At 43.7% G+C, this 25,610-nt stretch overlaps 2 protein-coding genes across 2 annotated transcripts in view; both read left to right on the top strand.

Annotated features, from left to right (window-relative positions):
- The window catches only part of mat2b (methionine adenosyltransferase 2 non-catalytic beta subunit), a 220,739-nt gene that overhangs the window by 19,217 nt on the left and 175,912 nt on the right, over nt 1–25,610 (top strand). The window lies entirely within an intron of this gene.
- Nucleotides 1,019–25,610, top strand: dcst1 (DC-STAMP domain containing 1). Its single transcript, XM_033980583.1, has 15 exons — nt 1,019–1,115; nt 3,016–3,126; nt 3,769–3,843; nt 4,667–4,795; nt 5,736–5,875; nt 6,141–6,294; nt 6,742–6,885; nt 11,672–11,793; nt 16,272–16,426; nt 16,706–16,805; nt 17,132–17,227; nt 17,549–17,675; nt 21,544–21,660; nt 22,717–22,859; nt 25,419–25,610. Exons 1-15 carry the CDS (start codon nt 1,019–1,021, stop codon nt 25,608–25,610), a joined length of 1,902 nt encoding a protein of 633 aa, XP_033836474.1.

The raw sequence follows: 25,610 nt of genomic DNA, 5'->3' as shown, positions 1-25,610 counted from the left end.
CCTGTCCTGTCCATATCTGTTGTAACTAAGAATAAACCTTTTTCTATTTCAAAACTCATCATGCTTCACAAATGGATTATTAGTCATCGAGACATATAGTATTTTTCCACAACAAGGGTTAAAGTCCCATTGTGGGGCTTTTCATCACATTAGAACAGGGTTACAAAAGAAAAAAAGGCAGTTAAATTTAACTCACACTTTGGATCACCCGTTATCCTCACTGTTACAACCAAGACTAAACCAAACCAGGACTGAATCAGGATTAAACCACTCATGGTTTACCAAGTAAGTGGTTTAGACCTGGTTTAGACCTGGTTTAGGCCTGGTTCAGTATTAGTGGGGACTCAGAGGAATCCTCAGAATGCAGTGAGGACAGGTGAGAACAGGTGAGTGAAACCTCACGCCAGTTTATCTGACAGTTCAGGCCTCAGGCTGTTTATTTTCAAACCACCATAAGACTTGGTTTAGTCCTGGTTTAGTGCTGCTTTTTTCCTGCTTTACTCCTGGCTTAATCGTGCTTTAGTACTGGTTTTGTCCTGGTTTAGGTCTGATGTAGTCCAGGTTTAGTCCTTGTTCCGTCCTAGTTTAGTACCGCTTCAGGATATTCTTTTTCTTGACAAAAAGTGCAAAGGAATAACTGACATGTTACCACATAAATTGTACTTAAAAAAAACAAAACAAGCAAAAGTACCACTTCTCCATAATCTCAGAAGAAATCTATGGAAACACTATAGAACTAAATTTGGTTTGGACTTTACAGACTAAACCAGGTTTAAACCAGATCTAATCCAGAATTAAACTAAGGTTAAACCAAATAAACTTGTAGAAAATGATATTATATTTTAGTTTTTTTCAGTCGTACCTGTCGTAATGGCTGACAGAGGGACCAAAGACTCAGAACTGGAGTTGACAGTTTAATAAAGTTTATTTACAGAGAATAAAATGCAAATGAAGGTAGACAGTAGACAGTTGAGATTGGGGTTGTATGCAGTAATCTCTGAGCGGAGCGAGGCCAGAGATGAGGAAATCCGTACCGGTCAAGGTGAACTGGGTCGGAAGGTGTGAGGTTCGTACCGGTCATGGAGAGCTGGGTCGGAGGCAGAAGAGCTGTGCAGGTTCAAGGAGCGGGATCTGGCGAGGAACAAAAGACTAGTGATGGTTCCAGCAACACTGATACGCCAGCACATGTGTCGAGCTTGTAGAGGAAGCCTCGTATCGATGCGCGTGTGGCTTAAAGAAAAAGTCTCGTGACCTTACTGCTGCTGTTTCGCTCGTCTCCGACGCGCCAAACAGTGTGGACGTCATCATTTTCAGCTCCTCCCCTACATGAAGCAAACCTCGATATGTACATTGAGGAAACGCAACCTTCCCTACTCGGCACACACTTCGAAGCCTCGAAACGGAACGCCACATCACTACAGCACAGTATCACTACAGTTTTGGGGAATGTGCTGAAACGCTTCACGAGGCCTCATCTACCCATCACTACAAAAGACATTCAACTGAGTGCAAAGTAACAAATGCAAACCACGAGACTGATCCAAGCAGAGCAGTACCACTGTGGATACATGGACGATCTGGCACTGAGTGTCAGGTCCACGGTCCCTTTGTCCTCCCCAGGTGCAGCTTGATTACAGAATGAGTTGCAGGTGTGGGTGGGTGGAGCCTAAATCTCCGCCTTGCTCCAGGCTATGACACAGAAAGGAGGGGGAAAACAGCACAAAATCACAGGACAGACTTGGGTCTTGACAGTACCATAGAGAAATTGGGATAGCAACAGATGTCAGTCATATTACAAACCCACTACAACCAAAAACACTCAAGTCAACACTAATTCTTGTGGTCTAAATAAAGGACGAGGGACATGGCCTAACTGGCAACCTAAAGAGGGAAAGGTGGGAAAGGTGTCACCCTAGATCTAAACCAGGTCTGAACCAGGACTAAACCAGGTTTGAACCAGGTCTAAACCAGGTCAAAACCGGGTCTGAACCAAGTCTGATCCAAGACTAAACTGGGTCTGAACCAGGTCTGAACCTGGTCTAAACTGGCTCTGATCTGGGTTTGAAATGGGTCTTACCCAGGTCTGAACCAGGTCTAAACCAGGTATAGACCAGATCTAAACCAGGTCTGAACCAGGTCTAAATCAGGTCTAAACCAAGTCTGAACCAGGTCTGAACTTGTTCTGAGCCAGGACTAAACCAGGTCTGAACCAGGTCTAAACCAGGTATAGACCAGATCTAAACCAGGTCTTAACCAGGTCTAAATCAAGTCTAAACCAAGTCTGAACCAGGTCTGAACCTGTTCTGAGCCAGGACTAAACCAGGTCTAAACCAGGTCTAAGCCAGGTCTGAACCAGGTCTAAACCAGTTCTGTTTTGGGTCCCGACTAAACGGTTCTAGTTACTGGCAGCTGTTGTCCACTGGATGTATTTACTTAGAGTTTATGTTTTTTATCCATGTTTTATCGGATTCGTTTCATTTTGTTTCAGTCCATTAAGGCCAAAAACCTCTCACTCTCTCTCTCAGTTCTGTTATGTTCATGTTTATTTTCGATTTTGTTTCCTAGAAACCAAATAGACAGAGCCGTTAGCATTAGCTCCAGTTCTTCTAGTTGCTACAGTTTGACATTTTTTTACCTTTATTTTATGAATCAAGGGGGATGGAAAATGTCTCAAAGTCGTTATAACTTCGCTTCATGTTGTCCCCAAAGCTGTAAGTCCAGTTTGAATCATTTTAATGATCATAAATGATAAATGTAAACAGTATCTGAGGCTAACAGATAAGAGCTAATAGGTAATGGAAACTGACAGTCAGGGCATTATGTTTATTAATTGGCAAATTTAGTAAAAAAGGTTAGTCCTACCGATAAGATACTAATAGTAGTTGCTATTAATTAGTTATGAACGCTTTATGTGTCAGAAAATATATTAAAAGTCAGTATTTTCATGTTGAACAGCTGTTAAGATGACGTTACATATCTTTCGCTTATCTTAAATACTTTTTTACGTTTTAACAGTTTGGCGCAGGTGCACGGTCAAGTCACACCCTTCACCTGACACTCCCATTGAATCAGAGGGTCCGGTGAGGCACATGCTTCAAGCACTGCTGGGGGCCTTCAGTGGAGCAGGTCGGGACCCCTTTAGTCCTGGTTTTCTCCTCGTTAAGGCCTAGTTTAGTCCTGGTTTAGTTTTGGTTTAGTCCTAGTTTAGACCTGGTTTAGTCCCAAGTTTAGTTCTGGTTTAGTCCAGCTTTAGTACTGGTCTTATCCTGGTTAAGATCTGGTTTAGTCTTGGGCTAGTCTTGGTCTAGTCCAGGTTTAGACCCGGTTTAGCAACGTTGTCAATGCTAGCGAGAGCAACCTTGGAGAAAGAAGGCACTTCATTGGTCTGTTATTAATGTTCATAACTTGATGTACAGACAAAATAACCAAATAAAAGCACCAAGATCATCTAGTGCACATTAAGAAAAACATTTTAAGACCAAAATGTCGAGGCTCACTGCAGCAGTTACAGAGAGGGGCGACAATATTTCTATAGAAAATAAAGCTGGAAGCACACCCATGCTCAATTCCTATTTAGAATGCTGAGGGTAGTGGGATAGGTATGTCCATTTATATATACAGTCTATGGGTTTAGCCCTAGTTTAGATCTGGTGTAGGCAAGGTTTAGTCCCGGATTAGTCCTTGTTTAGACCTGGTTTAGACATGGAAAAAGCCTTATCCATCTACCACAATCTTCTCACTCACTATATTCCTGCTGCTGTTTTTTAGTCCTGTTTCTAGGAGTCTCCCACAACCTGCCCCTGAACCTAACACTGAAGCTGACAGTAGGAGCCGTCTTCACTGGTGAGGCCTGGTTTAGTCCTAGTTTAGACCTAGTTTAGTCCTGGTTTAGACCTACTTTAGACCCGGTTTAGTCCTAGTTTAGTCCTGGTTTGTTCTGGTTTAGATCTCGTTTATACCTGGATTAGTCCTGGTTTAGTCCTGGTTCAGTGTAACAAAAGTTACGTGTGTAACTACGGTTCTATGAATGCTGGATGACCGCCAAAGGCGGTGCTTCAAGCACTGAATGATCACTCTTGTGCATGTGCAGTAGCACTCCATCCAGGGGATAGGGGACTGCTACATTCACCCGGTAAACTCTGTCAAACTTGGAGGGTGAGGTCCTGCAGCACAAATCACATTCAGGGGAACTCCACGCATAGCAGCCCAGGAGGTAGAAAGGCTCCTGGTTGAATGGCATCTCATACCTTTGGGCATCAGCCGCCCTTGTGAGGCATAAGCATGTTTAATGGTCTCTGCTCTCCAGGTAAGGCATTCCGCCAAGTCCCATGCAGCTTACGCAACCCCTGAGGGGCGAGTCGCACTAGCTACTCTGACCGTCATGGGACTCTGAGCAATAAGATGCCACCAAAGAAAATGGGAAAACAATTGTGGTACCAAGTAGTATCCAGGAGTAGCCACAACACACTCGACCTAAGCACGAGAAGAAAAAATGGACTGTGCTTCCGGAGTCACGTGACTATATAGCCTCACATGGGTCACCGGAAAGTCATAGTTGAATTTGTTGTTATTAAATCTCGGCCTGCACATGTGCAAGAGTGATCATTCAGTGCTTGAAGCACCGCCTCTGGCAATCAGAGGGGATGAAATAAAACTCTCTTTGCAGGCTTGTGTGCTGTGGGCGGGGCCTGCTCGTCCTTTGTCCGGTGTTCTCTCCTACTCACATTTCCCATGATGCTCGGCTCCAGGGGCAGAGCTTATATCCTACTGCTTCTACTGTCCCTCCTCTATTCAGGTAACCCACCTGTCCTCACCTGTCTTCACCTGTCCTCACTTGTGACATACAAGTGTGCATGTGTGTGTGGACACTTCAGCTGTACAGGTGTGATGTTACTGGTAGTGTTTGGCTCCAGTTAAATGAACCTCATTGAGGCTCGCAGTTATGGGATGAATTCAGAGTCAGGCTCCATATTTGGAATTTTGATCATGAGTATCATACCAGCGAAGCTGTGGAGGGTAACGCCCCTTCCCACCCACACCACTGGTTTAGCAGGGGTCAGGCCTTTAGCAATGCTGTCAATCAAACCAGCAGGTGATTTGTCACTTATTAATGTTCATACCTTGAGTTACAGAGTCAATAGCAAAATAAAAATACCAGGATGATATAGAACCAGTCAATACGAACATTTTAGGACCAAAATGATGAGCCTGACATCAGCAGTCCATGATCACTTCCTATTTGTAACGCACCGGCTAGCAGGTTAACTATGTACATTTATATATACAGTCTATGGTGGACAGGGATGTTTCACCTGTACATGTGTGTGTGGACAGGGACACTTCACCTGTACATGTGTGATTGTGGACAGGGATGCTTCACCTGTACATGTGTGTTTGGTCAGGGACAGTTCACCTGTACATCTGTGTGTGGACAGGGACTTTTCACCTGTACATGTGTGTGTAACTGGGATTCTACACCTGTACATGTGTGTGTGGACAGGGACACTTCACCTGTACATCTGTGTGTGGACAGGGACACTTCAACTCTACATCTGTGTGTGGACAAGGACACTTCAACTGTACATCTGTGTGTGGATAGGGACACTTCACCTGTACATCTGTGTGTTGACAGGGGCACTTCACTTGTACATCTGTGTGTGGACAGGGACACGTCACCTGTACATGTGTGTGTCATAGCGACATTTCACCTGTACATGTGTGTTACTTGTCCTCAGGCCCGGTTCATAACATGCAGGTGAACTTGGAGGCGTGTGCTCTCAGTCTCACCTGTAATTTGGACCTTCAGGTGAACAACAGCCGTGTTCTGTGGAGGCAGGCCGTGGTGCCCTTCATCAGCATCTCTCAGGAGCTCATGGTGAGACTCATGGTCTCCAGTGGACAAGGACTCCAGTCTTGTTATAGTCCTGGTCTAACCAGGTCTGGTTATAGTCCTGGTCTAACCTGGTCTGGTTATAGTCCTGGTCTAGCCCGGTCTCTCTGTGGTCCGGTTATAGTCCTGATCTAACCTGGTCTGGTTATATTCCTGGTCTAACCTCGGCCTGGTTATAGTCCTGGTCTAACCCTAGTCTGGTTATAGTCCTGGACTAACCCCGGTCTCTCTCTGGTTTCTCTGGGTCCAGGGCAGCACCGCAGACATGGAGGAAGAGTCTTTGAACGTGAGCAGGACTTTCCACACTTTCAGACAGGAAGTGATGCGTCAGTACGCCAAGCCGTTAGCCGACTCTAATGACACACAGCAGCAGCTCACTAGAAGTACCATGGTGCATTGCAACGGTGAGGCTCTAATTAGTAGTGTTGTCACAATGCTAAAATTTCAAACTGAATTTCTATATTAAGGAATAGGCTCAATACTGATTCTGATACCACAATGATAATAAAAACACACTTTCACTAGACAGTAGAACAACATTAAATTGTAGTACTTTTTTCTATTAATGTGGCCTTATATCTGTGTATTCCTTCAATGGTCCAGGTAGATTCATAGTGGTCCATGGGATATACTGGTCTGTGGTGTTATACTTGTTGTGGTACAGCTCAAGATCCTTTTAAAGCTATTCAGGAAAGGTTCATTTCTGTCCTATGAATGTGACTTTTTTAGTTTTGATACCTGCAAACAACGACTATCGAGTTTCAGTACTAGTTTTAGGATTTTGATATTTTTGACAACTCATTGGTCATTCTCTCTGATTGGATGTATGTTACTCATGCTCTCATTGGCAGGTGTGGTCCAGCAGGCAGTGCAGCGCTGCTCTGATTGGTTCAGTCTGAAGTGGATAGAGTGCATGTCAACGGTCTCAGTCCCGATCCTGAACCACCTCCTGTGTGTCCCTATGAAGTTTGGCTTCCTCTGCGACATCTTCCGCGGTTAGACCCAGTTTAGTCCTGGTTTATTCTTGGTTTAGATGTGGTTCAGTTCTGGTTTAATCCTGGTTCAAGCCTGGTTTAGTCCTAGTTTAGATCTGGTCTAAACCTGGTTCAGTTCTGTTTTAGTCCTGGTTCAGTCCTGGTGTAAGCTTGATTTAGTTCTGGTTTGTTTGGTTAGGGATATAACATTATACAAATGTCATGCTACAATATTATTTGCAATTTTTTGGTGAGATTTTTAGAAATGCTACTTTTTCATTTTAAAGTGGCTTGTCTAGACCATAGACTGTATAAAGAAGTGGACTGAGGGAGTCTGACACCCACAGCGTTTGGCTTCAAATGAAACTCATCAAGGCTAGCAGTTATAGTGCTTAACCTGGAGCCCAGTTCTATAAATCTGTGGAAATCTGACCATAGCAACCAAAGAGCCAATTCAGAACGAGGCTATTGAACATATAGCCCCTTCCGCTTATCAATATTGTCATTCAAACATTGTTAACCTGTGACCTCGAGAAAGAAGGTGTCGTAACCCGGGTGTAGGGTGGACCAAAGAGGTGCAGAATTCGGGGAAGATTTACAGTGTTTATTTACAGTTTGTGAAATAATCAACAAGAGTTTATTAAACCGACAAATGGACGAGGAGCAGGTTGTGAGCCAGAGCCCAGGGACGCGTCGGGAGGAGCCAAAACAGGAACAGGGAACTGCCAGGACCGGGACGAGGACAGGACGGGGAACAGAACCAGAGGAAGTTGAGCAGAGGCGGACCGGCGAATGGTAGCCAGACCGGGAGATGTGGAGCAAGCCGGGGTCCAGGGCGAGACAAGGAGATGAAGGTAAGAAGTAGACTGTACCAGAGCAGGAGCGCGGGGTCAGGAGCAGAACCAGAGACCAGGAGCTGGGATGGTCGGGAGAACCAGAACATTTGACACGCGGACGATCTGGCTCTGAGTGTCTCCTCCCAGCTCCTCTTATCTTATGATTGCCCTGATGGGAAGCAGGTGCGTGCGGGAGGAGCTGGGAGCTACGCCCAGCTCCAGGTTCAGGCAGGTGAGGGAGAGGGAAGAGCACACAGAGAGGCAACACAGGAGCAGAGATACGTGCCTCATGACAGAAGGTGCCAGATTGATCTGTTATTAATGCTCATATTCTGATTTAGGCACAAAATAGTGAAATAAAAACCCCAGGATCATGTAGAGCGGGTTAATAACAACATTTTAAGGTCAAAATGATGAATCTGACAACAGCAGTTACAGAGAGAAGCTTTTTACATAGAAAGTGAATTGGCACCAGTCGATGGAGCAGAAGTGTGTCCCTGCTCACTTCCTGTTTGGAACACTGCAGCTAGCAAGTTAGCTATATCCATTTACAGCTGAAACCAGAAGTTTACATACACTATATAAAGAGACTATTCTTTTTCTCACTGTCTGACAATTATACAAATTATACAAAACCTTTCCTCAGGTCAATTAGAATAACCAATTTTTTTCTGTTTGCTAAATGCCAGAATAATGAGAGAAGGATTTTTTTAGACAATTTTTCATTATTTCCTTCAAAGTCAGAAGTTTACATACATTTCATCAGTATTTGGTACCATTTCCTTTAAACTGTATGATTTGGTTCAAATGTTTTACATATTCTTGTACAAGCTTCTACAATAGTTGGCAGGAATTTTGGCCCATTCTTTCTGAAAGAACTGGTGCAACTGAGCCAAGTTTGTAGACCACCCTACTCACACATGCCTTTTCAGGTCTGCCCATAAATTTTCTATGCGGCTATGCAAGGCTTGGTCGACACGTCTCTTCAAGCATTTGCGTTTATGTCAAGAGAGCTTCCCCGCCTGCTATCCGTCCTGACCTAGGTGCGTCGGCAGGTCTGGTTAGCACAATCTCCCTTGATGGAGATGTGTAGGAGAACCTTGAGAGGATTCTGGGTGAACTTTTTGGAGAGGCGGCGCTGGAGGCTTTGCAACAGACAGCCCAGGCCTCTCGGACTAGACATCAGTTGGCGGGCCTTCACCAACAAGCCCCTCCTCCAATTGCTCCTGGACCTTCTACTACACACCAGCAGACCTATGCTGTGCCACCAAGCCCATTTGTGGCTCCTTGGCGGCCTGTTACAAGGTCGGGCCACTCTCGGAATGATCAGCCCAGGACATCACATGTGCCTTGGTCATCACAGTCTAGTCACCAGCCCTCTAGGCCTTCGAGGGGGGGGGGTCATAAGTGAAGCTCACAAGCCGATGGTAAGTTGTTTCACCCCAGATGAGCCCCAGTATTGGGCTGCCAACACCCCAGACGTGAGGGGGTTGATCACCTTATGATGGGGATACCACCTACAGTTCCGACCCCGGCCTCCTGTTTTTGGCTGGGTCTGAATGACCGCCATCTTGGACCTGGGAAAGTCCGAGGGACTCAATGAAGAAATAGCAACCTTGCTGGGAAAGGGTGCAATTGTACATGTAGACCCTCAGCAGGATCCGGGGGAGATACTTTCTTGTCTCGAAAAAAAAATGGTAACCAACGTCCAGTTTTAGACCTATGAGGTCTCAATGAGTTTTTAAGTCATGCCATTTCACATGTTTGGCACCTCAGAGGTGCTTTAAACACTTTCCCCAGGCGAATGGTTCACGACCATAGATCTGAAGGATGCTTATTTTCCTGTACTGATTGCACACAATCATTGGTTCCTTTGCTTTGTTTTCAGGGGAGACATTTTCAGTTCAGGGTCCTCATGTTTGGGCTGTCCCTATCACCCAGGGTGTTCTCTCGAGTGGTGGCAGCGACCTTGTCTCCCCTACCGTCATAGAAGGAAGTTGTGTGTATGGATGCATCCTCCACGGGTTGGGGTGCAACGTGGTCAGGTGATACAAGGGACATGGAACTTGCGTCTGATTGGGGAACACAGAAATGTGCTGGAGTTAATGGCTATGTACTTTGCACTGCACTATTTTCTGCCAAAATTGCTAGGCAGGCATGTGTGTGTACGTTCAGACAACAGGTCAGTGGTTTACCACATAAATCACATGGGAGGGACCAGATCAGTGAATCTCACACGGAGAACATTGCAGCTTCTCATGTGGGCGTCCGTCCATTTTGCCAGCCTGAGGGTGGCCTATCTTCCGGGGACGTGGAATCAGGTGGCAGATTTCGCTCACCCAATTCTCTTGCCGGGAGAATGGAAGCTTCACCCAGAGGTGGTCTGCTCCATCTGAAGGGTCTTTGGCAGGGCCGAAGTGGATCCGTTTGCTTTGCGGGAAGCGACCCATTGCCCTTTCTGGTTCTCTTTAAGGGACAACACCAGCCCGCTGGGTCAGCATGCACTGGCTCATGACTGGCCTCATGTTCTCCTCTATGCCCTTCCTCCTTTCCCCCTGATTTATTAAACACTCCTCAGAGTTCTGCAGGAGGGACACAAGCTTCTGCTGGTTGCCCCATTCTGGCCAGCGAGGATCTGGCTCCCGCTTCTGCATAAACTCTGTTGCAGCTCTTCAATGTGCTTTCCCACCAGGATGAACCTCTTGTCCCAGCTGGGGGGACGGATATGGCATCCCCATCCCAACCGCCTCCAGCTCTGGGTGCGGACTCTGCAGGGCTGGGTGTTGCATTCTCAGAGTATGCTGGAGGAATACGACATACGATCTGTAATGCCTGGGCACCGTCGGCATGGCGGCTGAACACAAATAGGTGGAAACTTTTTTAGGAATGGTGCAGGAGACATGGTCAAGATGCAGTGCACTGTTCAGTCTCTGAATTAAAGGTACATGTGGCTGCAATATCTTGCTCCACAGTGGCATGAATGGTAGCACTATGGGCAGTGATAAGAATGTTTCCCATTTCTTGAAAGGTGCCAGACGGCTTCACACACCTACACGGCCAGTGGCTCCATCATGGGATCTTTCGTTGGTCCTGGAGACTCTGCAGGGTCAAGCATTTAAGCCTATTGCCCAGGCAGACATTAAGTGGCTGTCGTTTAAGACTGCATTTCTCCTCACCATGGCTTCGGGTAAGTGTGTGGGTGAACTGCAGGTTCTGTCTGTCAATGAGACCTGTTGTAGGTGGCATGCTGATGGCTCAGGTGTAACTCTCTGGCCTAATGTCTCTTTCCTCCCTAAGGTGTTATCTTCTGCAGGTAATGCCCAACCACTCCAGTTGGCGAGGTATGGCGCAAAATCTACCACAGAACCTTTATGCTATAAACTCTATATGCATCACATCAGCTGCGATGTTCATGTTGTAACTATGTCAGATTGCATTGTCCCTGTCAAATAAATATATAAATAAATGCTCTGTTTGCTCATTGGAGGCTTACATACAGGTTACGGCTGGTATGCGACTGTCGAAAAGTCTGTTTGTGTTATGCCGGTCCATGTAAGGGTCAGGCTATTTCTACACAGCGCCTTTCCCGGTGGGTTGTAGAGACCATTCAACATGCTTATGCCTCGCAGGGATGGCTGCGGTCCCCCATCTGCTGGATGGAGTGTTACGTGAGCATCATGCTTCGTTATCAGGTAGGTTTTGCTTGACGTGGTCTGTGGATTCCTTGTGACCATGTTGTTACAAGTCATCCAGTACATGAAGCAATGCCTCTGGCAGTCATCCGGGATTTATAGCACCGTAGTTACATACGTAACTTTCAGTTTCAACTGTATATACGCAGGCTATGGTCTAGACTTTGGTGCTACTACTATATAATTATAGTCTAGTCATAAAACATTTGTATATATGTGTCTCTCTCTGTCCTCTCGCCTGATCTGGACCCTGGTCATGATCTGATCTGGTGGCCTCAGTGATGTCGTCCTGGTGTGCTGAGAGCCTCCCGGTGGAGGGGAACACAGGTCACCTCTGGGACCAGCTGAACCGGTCCATGGCCCAGTTTCAGAAGGAATTCAGTGCCAGTATGGTCCTGGAGGTGAGTGCTCTAGTCTACTCTTCCTCTCACAGTGGCAGAGTGGTTAGCCCTCTCTCCTCAGTGCAGCGGCAGAGTGGTTAGCCCTATCTCTTCAGTTCAGTGGCCCTCTTACTACTTTTAAGGGCACTTTCACACTCCAATCCATTTTTTTATAATAATAATAATAATAATAATAATAATAATAATAATAATAATAATAATAATAATAATAATAAAATAATAATAATACATTTTATTTATAACGCACTTTACATTTGAACAACAAATCTCAAAGTGCTACAGTGCAAAAAAGACATTAAAAACAGAAGACAATTAAAATCAGTGTAAAAGCAATAAAACAATAGCCGGTGTTTATCTGTAGACCAAGGTAAAAAGGTAAGTTTTTAGTCCTATTTTTTGCCCAAATGTGACCTTTTTTCATGTCAGTGTGAACAGCCTGAATTCGTTTTTTTTTTTTTTTTTTTTTATGCAACCCTCACCGTTTTCATATGTGGAAAGAAATCAGGCAAGAATCTGATCTTTAGCAGTGTGAAAACACAAGTCACATTTATGTAACTGTTTCAGTGCTGAAAAGCTACAAGTGCCAGATTTTTTCAGAGGAAAAGGCAGAAATAGAGCTCATGCAGTGTCTAATTGTATTTGAAAAATGATTAACTTTTGCCTCCTTAAAGTCGAGGAAAATTGTGAGTAGGTTTTTAGTATAGCCTATATTAGGGACTTCCAGTGAGACAGCGCCATGTAAAGTCGTGTCTTGTCAAGTTTCACATAGGGACACTTTCTTTTAACAAATATTTTGCTGGAAATAGTGAAACAGGGCTTTGCTTGTCAGTCAAAAAACAAGTTAATAAAGTGGAGCATGTGGATGCAGGAGCTGAACCTCTTATGCTAATGCTAACATACCTGGCCCAGCCTGCATAGAGGAGGACGCAGCGGTCGGTAGCACTGCTGACCAACAAATTCTTAATGCAATCAACCGCACTTAAACAAGAGTTGTTTGATAAAATAGATGAGAAAGCAAATGAGACACAAGTGGAACTACACAATGCAATTGGGAAGATTAATACGATGCTGGATGCCATTGAGAGTCAACTGACTTAGAAACTGGAGTCAGTGAACATTCAGGCGTTATCGATGCCTTGGAGTTGGATGTGTCAAGTATGAAGAAGAATAGATATACTGAAGGCCTGAGGTGAGGACATAGAGGCACGATCACGCTGCTGCAATGTCCGCATCACCGGGGTGAAAGAGGGACGAGAGGATGGTACACACCCTTCCCAGTATATAGCAAACATCTTGAAAGAATCACTTGGGTTGGATAAGTTGTTTGGACAGAGCGCACAGGACCTCCCATACTAGACCTACACAAGATGACCTACCGCCACAAGCATTCATAGTGAAATGCCACTATTTCACTGAAAAGGAAATGCCTATGAAGAAGGCTGCCACAGCTGGCTTGATAATGACCACTGATGGAGACCACATTCGTGTCCTACCATCCATGCTGTGAGTAAACAGAGTAAACAGAGCATTCACAGAGGTGTTGAAAAATGTTGGACTTTTGAAACGGATGCCAGATAAAGTGACTGAACGCAGATCATAAATTGATATTTATTCATTGTATTATTCATCAACATGCGTTGTGCAAGTCAATGTTAAAACTTATCAATGTTGTTGATGTTGTAACTAAGACAGTTAACTTTCTCAGGGCACAAGCACTGAATCACAGGCAGTTTAACACTTTAAGTATGCTTGTACAATATACAAAATTCTCCATGGACTAGCACCACCACCACTACATGAATTCATTAAACAAAAATCTACTACTGGCAGGAATACCAGGGCAACTACTAGAGGTGATTGTGAGGTTCCTTATAGATGTACCACCTTCGCACAGTCAGTCCTCTCATTCAGAGGCTGTAACATTTGGAATAACATCCCTCACACAATAAGAGAATCCTCTACGTATAACACCTTTAAAACTCACCTTAAAAATGGCTCAAATCTAATAAACATTGCTCTCATTAGAGCTGTTCAGACCTCATGTACATGATACATGTACACTCACCTGAAGGATTATTAGGAACACCATACTAATACAGTGTTTGACCCCCTTTCACCTTCCGAACTGCCTTAATTCTACTTGGCATTGATTCAACAAGGTGCTGATTCATTCTTTAGAAATGTTGGCCCATATTGATAGGAGCATCTTGCAGTTGATGGAGATTTGTGGGATGCACATCCAGGGCACGAAGCTCCCGTTCCACCCCATCCCAAAGATGCTGTATCGGGTTGAGATCTGGTGACTGTGGGGGCCATTGTAGTACAGTTCATTGTCATGTTCAAGAAACCAATTTGAAACGATTGGAGCTTTATGATATGGTGCATTATCCTGCTGGAAGTAGCCATCAGAGGATGGGTAAATGGTGGTCATGAAGGGATGGACATGGTCAGAAACAATGTTCAAGTAGCCTGTGGCATTTAAACAATGCCCAATTGGCACTAAGGGACCTAAAGTGTGCCATGAAAACATCCCCCACACCATTACACCACCACCACCAGCCTGCACAGTGGTAACAAGGCATGATGGATCCATGTTCTCATTCTGTTTACACCAAATTCTGACTCTACCATTTGAATGTCTCAACAGAAATCGAGAGTCATTAGACCAGGCAACATTTTTCCAGTCTTTGGTGAGCTCGTGGGTGTGTGTGTGTGTGTGTATGTATGTATGTATATATATATATATATATATATATACACCCCCCCCACACACACACATATATGTATATATATATATATATATATATATATATATATATATATATATATATATATATATATATATATATATATATATATATATATATATATATATATATATATATATATTCCTTTTATTTCTTTCCATTTGAAAAAAATCAATAAGAAGAATTAATCAATTGTCTTTCATAATTCACAGTCCTTGGTTCTGTCCTGTTGTCTTCTACACATCAGACACTTCAGGACTGTTGCCTTCCCACATGAAAACTGACTTATGTCATATTTTATTTGCAATGTGAACAGCTTCTCCACAAAATCAGATTTGGAAAAAAAAAAAATTCTGAATTTGAGAATCAGACCAGTGTGAACATAGCCCAGAACTCTGGTTCAGTTCCCAGGAATTTGTGCGTGATGTTTGTTTGATCTTGCTGGTTCCGGATGGGCTTCCTCCATCAACCTTAAAACTGCTTTGGTCACTCTGCAACCTGGTCTTTGGTTTTTGCTCTGGTCTCTGATCTTTGGTCTCTGGTCTTTGGTCTTTGGTCTCTGGTCTTTGGTCTCTGGTCTTTGGCCTTTGGCCTTTGGCCTAGTGTCTGGTCTCTGGTCTAACCTAGTCTCTGATCCCTGGACTTTGGTCTAACCTAGTCTCTGGTCTTTGGTCTCTTGTCTCTGGTTTTAAACCTGGTGTCTGGCCTGGTCTCTGGTCTAACCTAGTGTCTGGTCTCTGGTCTAACCTAGTCTTTGGTTTCTGGTCTCTGGTCTCTGGTCTTTGGTCTCTTGTCTCTGGTCTAAACCTGATGTCTGGTCTGGTCTCTGGTCTTTGGTCTGGTCTCTGGTCTAACCTAGTCTTTGGTCTGGTCTCTGATGTCTGATCTAACCTAGTCTCTGGTCTTTGGTCTGGTCTCTGGTCTCTTGTCTCTAATCTCTGGTCTAAATCTGGTGTCTGGTCTGATGTCTGGTGTAACCCTGGTTTCTGGTCTTCTGTTTTCTACTTTCTGATTTCTGGTTTCTGGTGTAAACCAGGTCTCTGGTCTCTGGTCTTTGGTCTTTGGTCTCTTGTCTCTGGCCTTAAACCTGGTGTCTGGCCTGGTCTCTGGTCTAACCTAGTCTCTGGTCTTTGGTCTTTGGTCTCCGGTCTCTGGTCTTTGGTCTCTTGTCTCTGGTCTAAACCTGATGTCTGGTCTGGTCTCTGGTCTTAAGTCTGATCTCTGGTCTCTGGTCTAACCTAGTCTCTAATCTTTGATCTGGTCTCTGGTCTAACCTAGTCTTTGGTCTGGTCTCTGGTCTCTGGTCTAACCTAGTTTCTGGTCTTTGGTCTGGTCTCTGGCCTCTGGTCTCTGGTATCTAGTCTCTGGCCTCTGGCCTCTGGTCTCTGGTCTCTGGTCTTTGGTCTCTTGTCTCTGGTCCAAATCTGGTGTCTGGCCTGGTCTCTGGTGTAACCCTGGTTTCTGGTCTTTGGTGTTTGATCTCTGGTTTCTACTTTCTGATTTCTGGTTTCTGGTCTAAACCTGGTCTCTAGTCTCTTGTCTCTGGGCTAAACCTGGTGCCTGGTCTGGTCTCTGGAGTAACCCTGGTCTCTGATCTTTGGTGTTTGGTCTTCTTTGGTCTCTGATTTCTAGTTTCTGATTTCTGGTTTCTGGTCTCTGGTCTAAACCTGGCCTCTTGTCTCTGGTTTGTTCTGGTCTGACCCCAGTCTCTGGTCTGTGTGTGGTCCTCAGGAGGAGCAGCACCAGGCTGTGGATGGACTGATTCTGGACCAGGTCTTCACAGACTCGGTTAGGGACTCACTCCTCAGACTCAGATCTGGGTCTGAGCTCCTGATGAAGGTTCTACAGTCCATCAAATCCCTCACCTTCATCACCATCATCCTCCAGTAAGACCCAGGGCTATGATAGTCCTGCTTTAATGCTAGTTTAGTCCTGGTTTAGTTCTGGTCTAATCCTGGTTTAGTCCTGGTCTAGTCCCGGTTGATTTCTTGTACAGTTAATTATTTTAGCCTCTTTTATAGTACTGAATTATAGAAATACATAAACCCTGCCTAAACCTGGTCTAAACCTGGTCCAACCCTGGCGCAAATGTGGTTGAAACCCGGTCTAATACTGGTCTAATACTGGTCTAACCATGGTCTAACCCTAATCTCTCTGTCTCTCAGAGCTGTGGGGTACCTGGTGCAGTACAGGAGGGACCTTCGCTTCGATAACGTTTACATCACACACAATTTCAGACACATCGACACGCGAAGGAAGACTCAGGTTTGAACACTCATGTCAAACCCAGATCTGCTCCCTGTGAGTCAGATGCCTTTATTCTGTGTCAGATGCCCTCCCTGTGTGCCAGATGCCCTCCCTGTGTATCAGATGCCCTCCCTGTGTATCGGATGCCCCCTTGTGTGTCAGGACCCTCCTTGTCTGTCAGATGCCCACTCTGTGTCTCCATGGGGTCTTATTCTGTGTAAAAGCTGCTAACCCTCTAGTTTAAATCTGTACAAACCAGTTCTGCCTGTGATTCTTGGATGAATTTATAGTTCAGATTTCAGTCTCTCAGATGTTGATGTTCCTGGAGTTGTTTATATTTCCAGGGAAAGCACAGCGTTCTTCCTCTGTCCAAACTCGACCGGAGCCACTTCATCCAGCCTTGCAGTTTAAGGATCCATCCCGAGGAGGCACCACCACTGGTACTGTGCACCACCACCTCAGTCCTGGCTTAGTCCTGGTTTAGTTCTGCTTCTGGTACAGTCCTGGTTTAGTCCTGGTTCAGTCCTGGTTTAGTCCTGGTTTAGTCCTTGTTCATTTCTGGTTTAGTCCTTGTTCATTTCTGGTTTAGTCCTTGTTCATTTCTGGTTTAGTCCTTGTTCATTTCTGGTTTAGTCCTGGTTTAATTCTGCTTTAGTCCTCGTTCAGTCCTAGTTCATCCGTGTTTCAGACCTGGTTCAGTTCTGGTTCAGCTCTGGTTCAGTTCTGGTTTAGTCATGGTCCATTTCTATTCTCTGCTGCAGTTCTCTGGTCTGGTTCAGACGGTCTCAGTCGGACTTCTGACACTGGTTCTGGTTGGTCTGGATCTGGTTCTGGTCCATGTTCTGCAGATCGTGAGCCGGAACACCGTTACACAGTTCAACATCACAGGTAAGAAGTACTAATACTACTAGTACTAGTACTCCTACGACTACTACTATTATTATTACTATTATACTATTACTACTGCTGCTGCTGTTACTACTACTACTATTACTACTACTACTGTTACTTCTTTACATTCACACAGTTCTTTTTCTTCCCTTCTGACCGCCAGAGGCGGTGCTTCAAGCACTGAATGATCACTCTTGTGCAATTCTGCTTTACAGAATAAGAAGGACATTAAAATCAGACAAATCAAAAAATCACAAATAATCATTATAAAATTAACATTAAAACAGAAGAGTGCAGAATAAAACCGTTTTGAGCTTGGATTTAAACATTATCAAAATAGAGGCCTGTCTCAAATCTTCAGGAAGACTGTTCCAGGTTTTAGCTGCATAAAACTGAAACGCTGATGCCCAATTTTAGTCCTGACTCTGGGCACCAGCAGGAGGCCAGTCCCTGAAGTCCTCAAAGTGCAAGATGGTTCATATGGCACTAACATGTCAGAGATTTACTTTGGTGCTAAGCCATGGAGAAACTTGTACACAAGCAGAGCTGCTTTAAAGTCTATTCTTTGAGCTCATACTTACTTGTTCTAGTCAGGACCTGAGCAGCAGCTCAGCCTAGATTTCTAGCCTAATTTGAAGGTTTTAGAGAGAGACTGGAGGTGACTGCTGACACTTTCTCTATATTTCTGTGGGCCAAAGATGATGACTTCAGTCTTGTCTGAGTTTTGCTGGAGAAAGTTGTTTTGCATCCACACACTGATCTGAGTGAATCCACTGGTCCATATTCACCTGCTTCCAGTGAGACATAGATCTGAGTGTCATCTGCAAAGTTGTGGTAGGACACATTATTGCTGCGTATTAACTGGCCTAACGGCAGCATGTAGAGATTGAACTACAAGGGTTGACCCCTAGGGTAACCCACAGGTCAGGGACATTTTATCTAAGACACATTTTCCAATTTCAACAAAGTACTCCCTGCTTTCTAGATAGGACTTGTTTATTGCTGTACCAGAGATGCCCACCCAGTCCTCTAGTCTCTGTAAGAGGATCCCATGATCCACAGTGTCAAAGGCAGCACTCAGATCTAACAAGATCAAAATTATCAATAATTAACAAGCAGGTGAGGTATTCTGGCAGTTTTTGAAGTAATCCCTTATAGATAAACTTAATGCAGTGCTGTTCTCTTCTAACAGACAGTGATGGCCAACCCACTTTTTCATAGAGCGTATAGTGATGAGTTACAAATCCATCACCTGTAATAAAACGAAGGGCAGAGTGAAATAGTGGATCCAATGGTCTCAAAGTAGACACTGAAGTCTGCATATACACCACATCCCCATAATCCAGTACGGATAGGAAGGTTGCTTGCACTATTTTTTTACTGTAACTCATTGGGATACAATATTTGTTTCTGTAATAAAATGATAATTTAGATTTTAAACTATTACATAATTCTGAGATATGTTTTTTAAAGGATAAGTTTTCATCAAGCCAAAATCCAAGATAAGTGTCGGCTCTTTCAATGAATGTACCATTTAGCGTGTAAAGATTTGTAGCTTGTATGTTACTGAAATATTTTTTAGAAAAAAATCATATACTTAGTTTTACTTGCATTCAAAAACAGCTTAAGATTTATGAGGGAGTTTTGGATTTCATTAAAATCTTGCTGCAGTTTTAAAAGTGCCTGATCAGCAGAAGGAGCTCTTGCATACAAAACAGCATCATCTGCATATAAATGTGGTTTATGTGGCTTTCTTTTAAATTGTGACAAATAGAATGAATAAAAATAGTAAAAAGAAGGGGGCCCAAAATTGAGCCTTGGGGCACTCCTTTACTCAAAGTTTAAAAATCTGATTTAAAACCATCGGCTACTACTGCCTGGGTTCTGTTTGAAAAATAATTTTGGAACCAGTTACATGTAGCATTGTCAAATCCAATCTGCTTCAGACGGTTCAGGAGGACTCCATGATCCACTGAATCGAAAGCTTTAGTTAAATCAATAAACAAAGCTACACAATGTTGTTTATCATCAAGGGCTAAGAAAATGTCATTTAAAACTTTTGTGGTTGCAGTGACAGTACTATGTCCTTTTCTGAAACCGGATTGATAAGAATTCAAAATGGAGCAATTATTTCAATAACCTGTAACTTGATTTGAAACCAGCTTTTCTAAAACTTTTGCAAGACAAGGTAATTTAGATATTGGTCGGAAATTATTTACATTTTTAGTTGTCCCACCTTTATGTAAAGGCAAAACATGTGCTGTTTTCCATAATTCTGGTATAATTGCCATTTGAATTGACAAATTAAAAATATGTAAAAGAGGTTGAATTAAATATGGGGCAGCTAATAAAAGAAGTTTTGGATCGAGATCGTCAGCTCCCGTGGACTTCTTTGGGTCTATGGAGCGGAGAGCATTTAAGACCTCCATGTAACTGAAAGGTCTTAAAGAAAAAAAGTGATTATCTGTCCGAGGTTCAGATTCAACATAATCAACATCAGAAGGACCATCATTGTTCAACATATCACATGCAGAGATAAAATGTCTATTGAAAGCATCACATATTTCCTCTTTAGAATTTATAATACCGGAATCTAACGGAATCTAATAAAATATCAGTTGGTAAAGTATAATTATTAGGTTCAAAGAGGAATCTGATTGTCCTCCAGAACTTAGTTGGATTTCCGTGGCTCTCTATCAATGCAGACATGAAGTAGGATGTTTTTGCCTTTCTAACTGCTGATAGACATTTATTTATCTTCTGAGAAAAACGTGCCCAATCCAACTCAGACCTAGTTGTGTGAGCTGTTTTCCAGGCAGCATTTCTTTCTCTAATTAATTGTGCAGTTTCTGAATTGAACCAGGGATTATTACAATTTTTCATTCTAATTTTTCTTTTAGGCACAAGCTGGTCTACAATTTCATTAAATGTATCAATAAAAAAGTTCAAGGCCATATCAGTGTCAGGAAATGCTGATGTTAACCCGATCTCACTGTAATATAGGTCAGAGATGAAGGCCTGCTCATTGAAATGTTTATATGATCTTCTGACCTTTACATATGGATATGTCATTTTCATTTTTGTATTTCGGATACATCCAATTGGACAATGGTCACAAAAATCAAGTGGAAAAACACCATTTGCCTCATAATGATGGGGTTTGTTTGTTAAGATTACATCAATGCGTGTGCCTTTATTCAAATTTGTAGGGTCAGGTCTTGTGTAAGACTTAGGCCATTGCATAGGTCTTTCAAAGTTTTGGACTCTTTCTCCAGCCAGTTAATATTTATATCACCCATTATCAGGGCCTCATAATTTTCCAGTTTAGAAAGCATCATGAACAGATCATTAAGAGCATTTATAGGGGCTGAAGGGGCACGATAAATACCAACAATAGCCAATTTTTTATCAGGATCATTTGCATAACTAACAGACACAGACAGATACTCAAAACATTTAGGCTTTGTACAGGAGAATAGAAGATCCACAGACAGGTGATCTTTGACAGATATTCTACGTGAAATATGCACATTGATGTGTTTTAATGCGGAATCTAAACCGGGGGGCACTGGTTTTGTCACTGAGTTACCTGAGACACTCTTTACCCTATGCGTAAGTAGTCATTCAGTAGGTCTGATAGGTGCAGACTCCAGTGTTAGTTTGATATTGCCACTCAGCAGTTTTTTCCCAGTTCTATTTAAATGAATTTAGTTTTAATGAAGATAAGAGCAGTCTTAGTGATGTGGTGGGGTCTAAAACCGATATGAAAACCGTAGTTACATACGTAACTTTCATTCAACATTACGGGTAAAACTTCTAATATTTGTAGCTGTGGTACTGAAGTACTTTCTGTCATGTGTCTCAGGTGTCCAGCAGGTGGACCTGAGAGTGGGCGGGGATTCTATCATGGCCCGCCTTCTCAAGAAGACTGTTTCTGCCTTCAACCGCTCTGCCCACTTTGACATCGACATCAGCAACAGAGGTAAAGTAAACCTGAGTTATTTAAGCCAGTTAATAGAACTGCTATCTTAGAGCTGTCGCTGTTTGGATTAGTGGTCACTTGTTGGTACTACAATGAAAAAATCCCTCCTGCCCAGAAAGAATTTTTCTTGTAGAGCACAATGCAATCACAAACTGCTCGTGTTCGGCTGACAGGGACTGACATGGCACCTACAATTTTCATAAAGGTTGAATTTTGAGGCAATTTTTTACTTATGTTAAGATCATAAACATTTTTTTTCAGCTCAAAAGCCCTCTGTTGTCTTAAATGCTCTGTTGCTTTTCAATCGTTAGCTTGGGCTATGTGCGCTCTAGCTAAGCTCACTGATTAGAGTGGTCATATGGCACGACATGAACGAGCATGTGAGCGATGTGAATGAGCCTGACTGTCATGAACGATCCACAGGTTTAGAATACGGTTCAGAAGCTCCTGAAAGCACAAACATTATAATTTATAATTTGTAATTTATTTATTATTCCCTTGCTACGCCTGCTCTCATGGCAAAATCTCATGGAGGATAGCTAAACTGCACATGGTCCAATGGCAGAGAAGCACGTACCTAGCCGGTAAAGGCTAAACTCGCAATGTGTGCCATTGAGCACAGCCCATTGACTTCAATGGGTCATGTTTAGACCCTGGGGCTTGGCACCATCTCACAGTGTGTGAGCTGTCAGATGATCTGTGCACTGGACCCCAGGCTCAAGACTTAACCTGGACTCAACCAGGACCAAACAAGGACTCAACCTGGACTCAACGTGGAATCAACCAAGACTTACCACAGACTCAATCAGGACTTAACATGGACTTAACCAGGACTAAACCTGGACTCAACCAAGAGGATTCTGACTGTCTCTCTTACAGCATGTATGGTGCAGAGGATGTCCTGGTGGTGCAGAGGATTCTCACTGTCTCTCTTACAGCATGTATGGTGCAGAGGATGTCCTGGTGGTGCAGAGGATTCTGACTGTCTCTCTTACAGCATGTATGGTGCAGAGGATGTCCTGGTGGTGCAGAGGATTCTCACTGTCTCTCTTACAGCATGCTCGGTGGCACCCTCTCTCCTTCCGCCCTCTGTGTACTTGAGCTGTGCCGCCTGTGTCCTGATGGTGGCGCTCTGCAGCCTCCTCCACATCTACAGCAGCCGCCTGAGAAGAACCATCTGTGCCTCCTACTACCCCCAGGTACTAAACCAAGACTAAAACTGGACTAAACGAGGACTAAAACTGGTTGAAGTCAGGACTAAACCAAGACTAGACCAAGACTAAACCAGGATTTAACCAGGACTGAAACTAAATTAAACCATGACTAAACCAGCTGAACAAGGACTAAACCAGGACTAACCCAGGAATGAAACTACACTGAAACTGGACTAAACCAAGACTAAACCAGGACCAAAGCAAGACTAAAGCGGAAATGACTAGACTAGAGCTAAAACAGATATAACTGACGGAAACTAAACTAAACTAGCACTAAAGCAAGACTAAAGTAGGACTAAACCAGGACTGAAACTGGACTAAACCATGACTAAACCAGGACTAGACCAGGTGTAAATAAAGTGTAAACCAGGACTAAACCAGGTCTAAACTAGGATTGCACCAGGACTGAACCAGGATTGAAACAGGAGTACCGGTAAACCAGAACCAAATCAGGCCTAAACCAGGACTAAAACTGGACTGAAACTAGACTAAACCAGGACTAGATCAGGACTAGACCAGGACCAAAGCAGGACTAAAGCAGGACTGAACCAGGACTAAACCAAGACTGAAACTGGGCTACAGCAGGACTAGACCAGAACTAAACCAGGACTAAACCAGGACCAAAGCAGGACTAAATCAAAACTAAACTAGGATTAAATCAGCCCTGAAACTAGTCTAAACCAGGACTAAACTAGGAATCAAACAGGATTAAACCAGGACTAAACCAGTTCTGAACCAGGACTAAACCAAGACTGAAACTGGACTAAAGCAGGACTAGACCAGAGCCTGACCAGCACCAGCCCAGGACTAATTCAGCACTAAACCAGTTCTAAACCAGCACTAATCCAGAACTAATCCAGGACTAAACCAGGACAAACCAGGTTTAAAACAGGACCAAACCGGGACTAAACCTGAACTGAAGCTGGACTAAACCAGTAGTAAAGCAAGACTAAACCAGGACTAAACCGGTTTTAAATCAGGACTAAACCAGGAATAAACCAAAATTAAACTCAGACTAAGTCCAGACTAAACCAGGACTAAACCAGGACTAAACCAGGACTAAACCAGGACTAAACCAGGACTAAACCAGGACCAAAGCAGGACTAAACCTGCCCTGAAACTTGTCTAAATTAGGACTGAACCAGGTCTAAACCAGGATTAAAACTGGAGTAAACCAGAATGGAACCAGCTCTAAGCCTGGACTAAACCTGGTCTTAACCCGGTCTTAACCCGGACAAAACCCGGACTAAACCAGGGCTGATACTGCACTAAAGCAGGACCTAAGCAAGACTGAAACCTGGACTAAATCTGGCCTTAACCAGGTCTAAACCAGGACTAAACCAGGACTAAACCAGGACTAGACCAGGACTAAACCAGGACTGAACCAGGACTAAACCAAGACTGAAACTGGACTACAGCAGGACTAGACCAGAAGTAAACCAGAAGTAAACCAGAACTAAACCAGGACTAAACCAGGACTAAACCAGGACCAAAATATGACTAAAGCAGAACTAAACTAGGATTAAACCAGCCCTGAAACTAGTCTAAACCAGGACTAAACTAGGAATCAAACAGGATTAAACCAGGACTAAACCAGTTCTGAACCAGGACTAAACCAAGACTGAAACTTGACTAAAGCAGGACTAGACCAGAACCTGACCAGCACTAGCCCAGGACTAATCTAGGACTAAACCAGTTCTAAACCAGCACTAATCCAGAACTAACCCGGGACTAAACCAGGACAAACCAGGTTTAAAACAGGACCAAACCAGGACTAAACCTGAACTGAGGCTGGACTAAACCAGTACTAAACCAGTTTTAAATCAGGACTAAACCAGGAATAAACCAAAACTAAACTCAGACTAAACCAGGACTAAACCGGGACCAAAGCAGGACTAAACCTGCCTTGAAACTGGTCTAAACTAGGACTGAACCAGGTCTAAACCAGGATTAAAACTGGAGTAAACCAGAATGGAACCAGCAATAAACTAGGACTAAACCAGGTCTAAACCTGGACTAAACCAGGACTACACCAGGACTACACCAGGATTACACCAGGACTACACCAGGACTACACCAGGACTGAACCAGATCTAAACCAGGACTCAAACTGGAGTAAACCCAAACCGAAACCAGGTCTAAATCAGAACTAAGATAGGACTAAACTAGGACTAAACCAGTTCTAAACAAGGTTTTAACCAGGAATTAACCATGATTGAAACTGGACTAAACCAGAACTAAACCCAGTCTAAACCAGAACTAGACAGGGACCAAAGCAGGACTCAACCAGGACTGAAACAGGAGTAAACCAGAACCCAACCAAGTCTAAACCAGGTCTAAACTTGGATTAAATCTGGTTTTAACCAGGTCTAAACTTGGACTAAACCAGGGCTAAACCAGGACAAAACTAGGACTGAAACTGGACTAAACCAGGACTAAAGCAGGACTAAACAATGTTGGACACAATCGCTTTCTCCCATCAAATGTCACATGCTCTCCCAGTCCTGTGTCCCTGTCCCAGATACCCTCCCCTGTGTTTTTCAGAGAGAGAAGAGAAGAGTTCTTTTTCTGTATAACCTGCTGCTACAGAGAAACAGGAAGTGCTCGGGTTCAGACATGAAGTGCTTGGGTTCAGACAGGAAGTGCTCGAGTTTAGACAGGAACTGCTTCACAGGCCACTGGAACACAGTACGAATGCATATAATCCCAATGTTTAATGTGTTGAAATGGCTCTGA

This window comes from Periophthalmus magnuspinnatus, chromosome 16, assembly GCF_009829125.3.
Source record: "Periophthalmus magnuspinnatus isolate fPerMag1 chromosome 16, fPerMag1.2.pri, whole genome shotgun sequence".
NCBI classification, from domain to species: Eukaryota; Metazoa; Chordata; class Actinopteri; order Gobiiformes; family Gobiidae; genus Periophthalmus; species Periophthalmus magnuspinnatus.
The sequence above is the reverse complement of the archived record's forward strand: the minus strand, read 5'-3'. Positions and strand labels throughout refer to the sequence as shown.

Coding starts and splice junctions, on each gene's coding strand:
- dcst1 (XM_033980583.1), top strand. CDS start 1,019: ATGAGGAAATCCGTACCGGTCAAGGTGAACTGGGTCGGAAGGTGTGAG. Junction 3,127..3,768: donor GGGGGCCTTCAGTGGAGCAG/GTCGGGACCCCT, acceptor GCTGTTTTTTAG/TCCTGTTTCTAGGAGTCTCC. Junction 3,844..4,666: donor AGTAGGAGCCGTCTTCACTG/GTGAGGCCTGGT, acceptor CTCTCTTTGCAG/GCTTGTGTGCTGTGGGCGGG.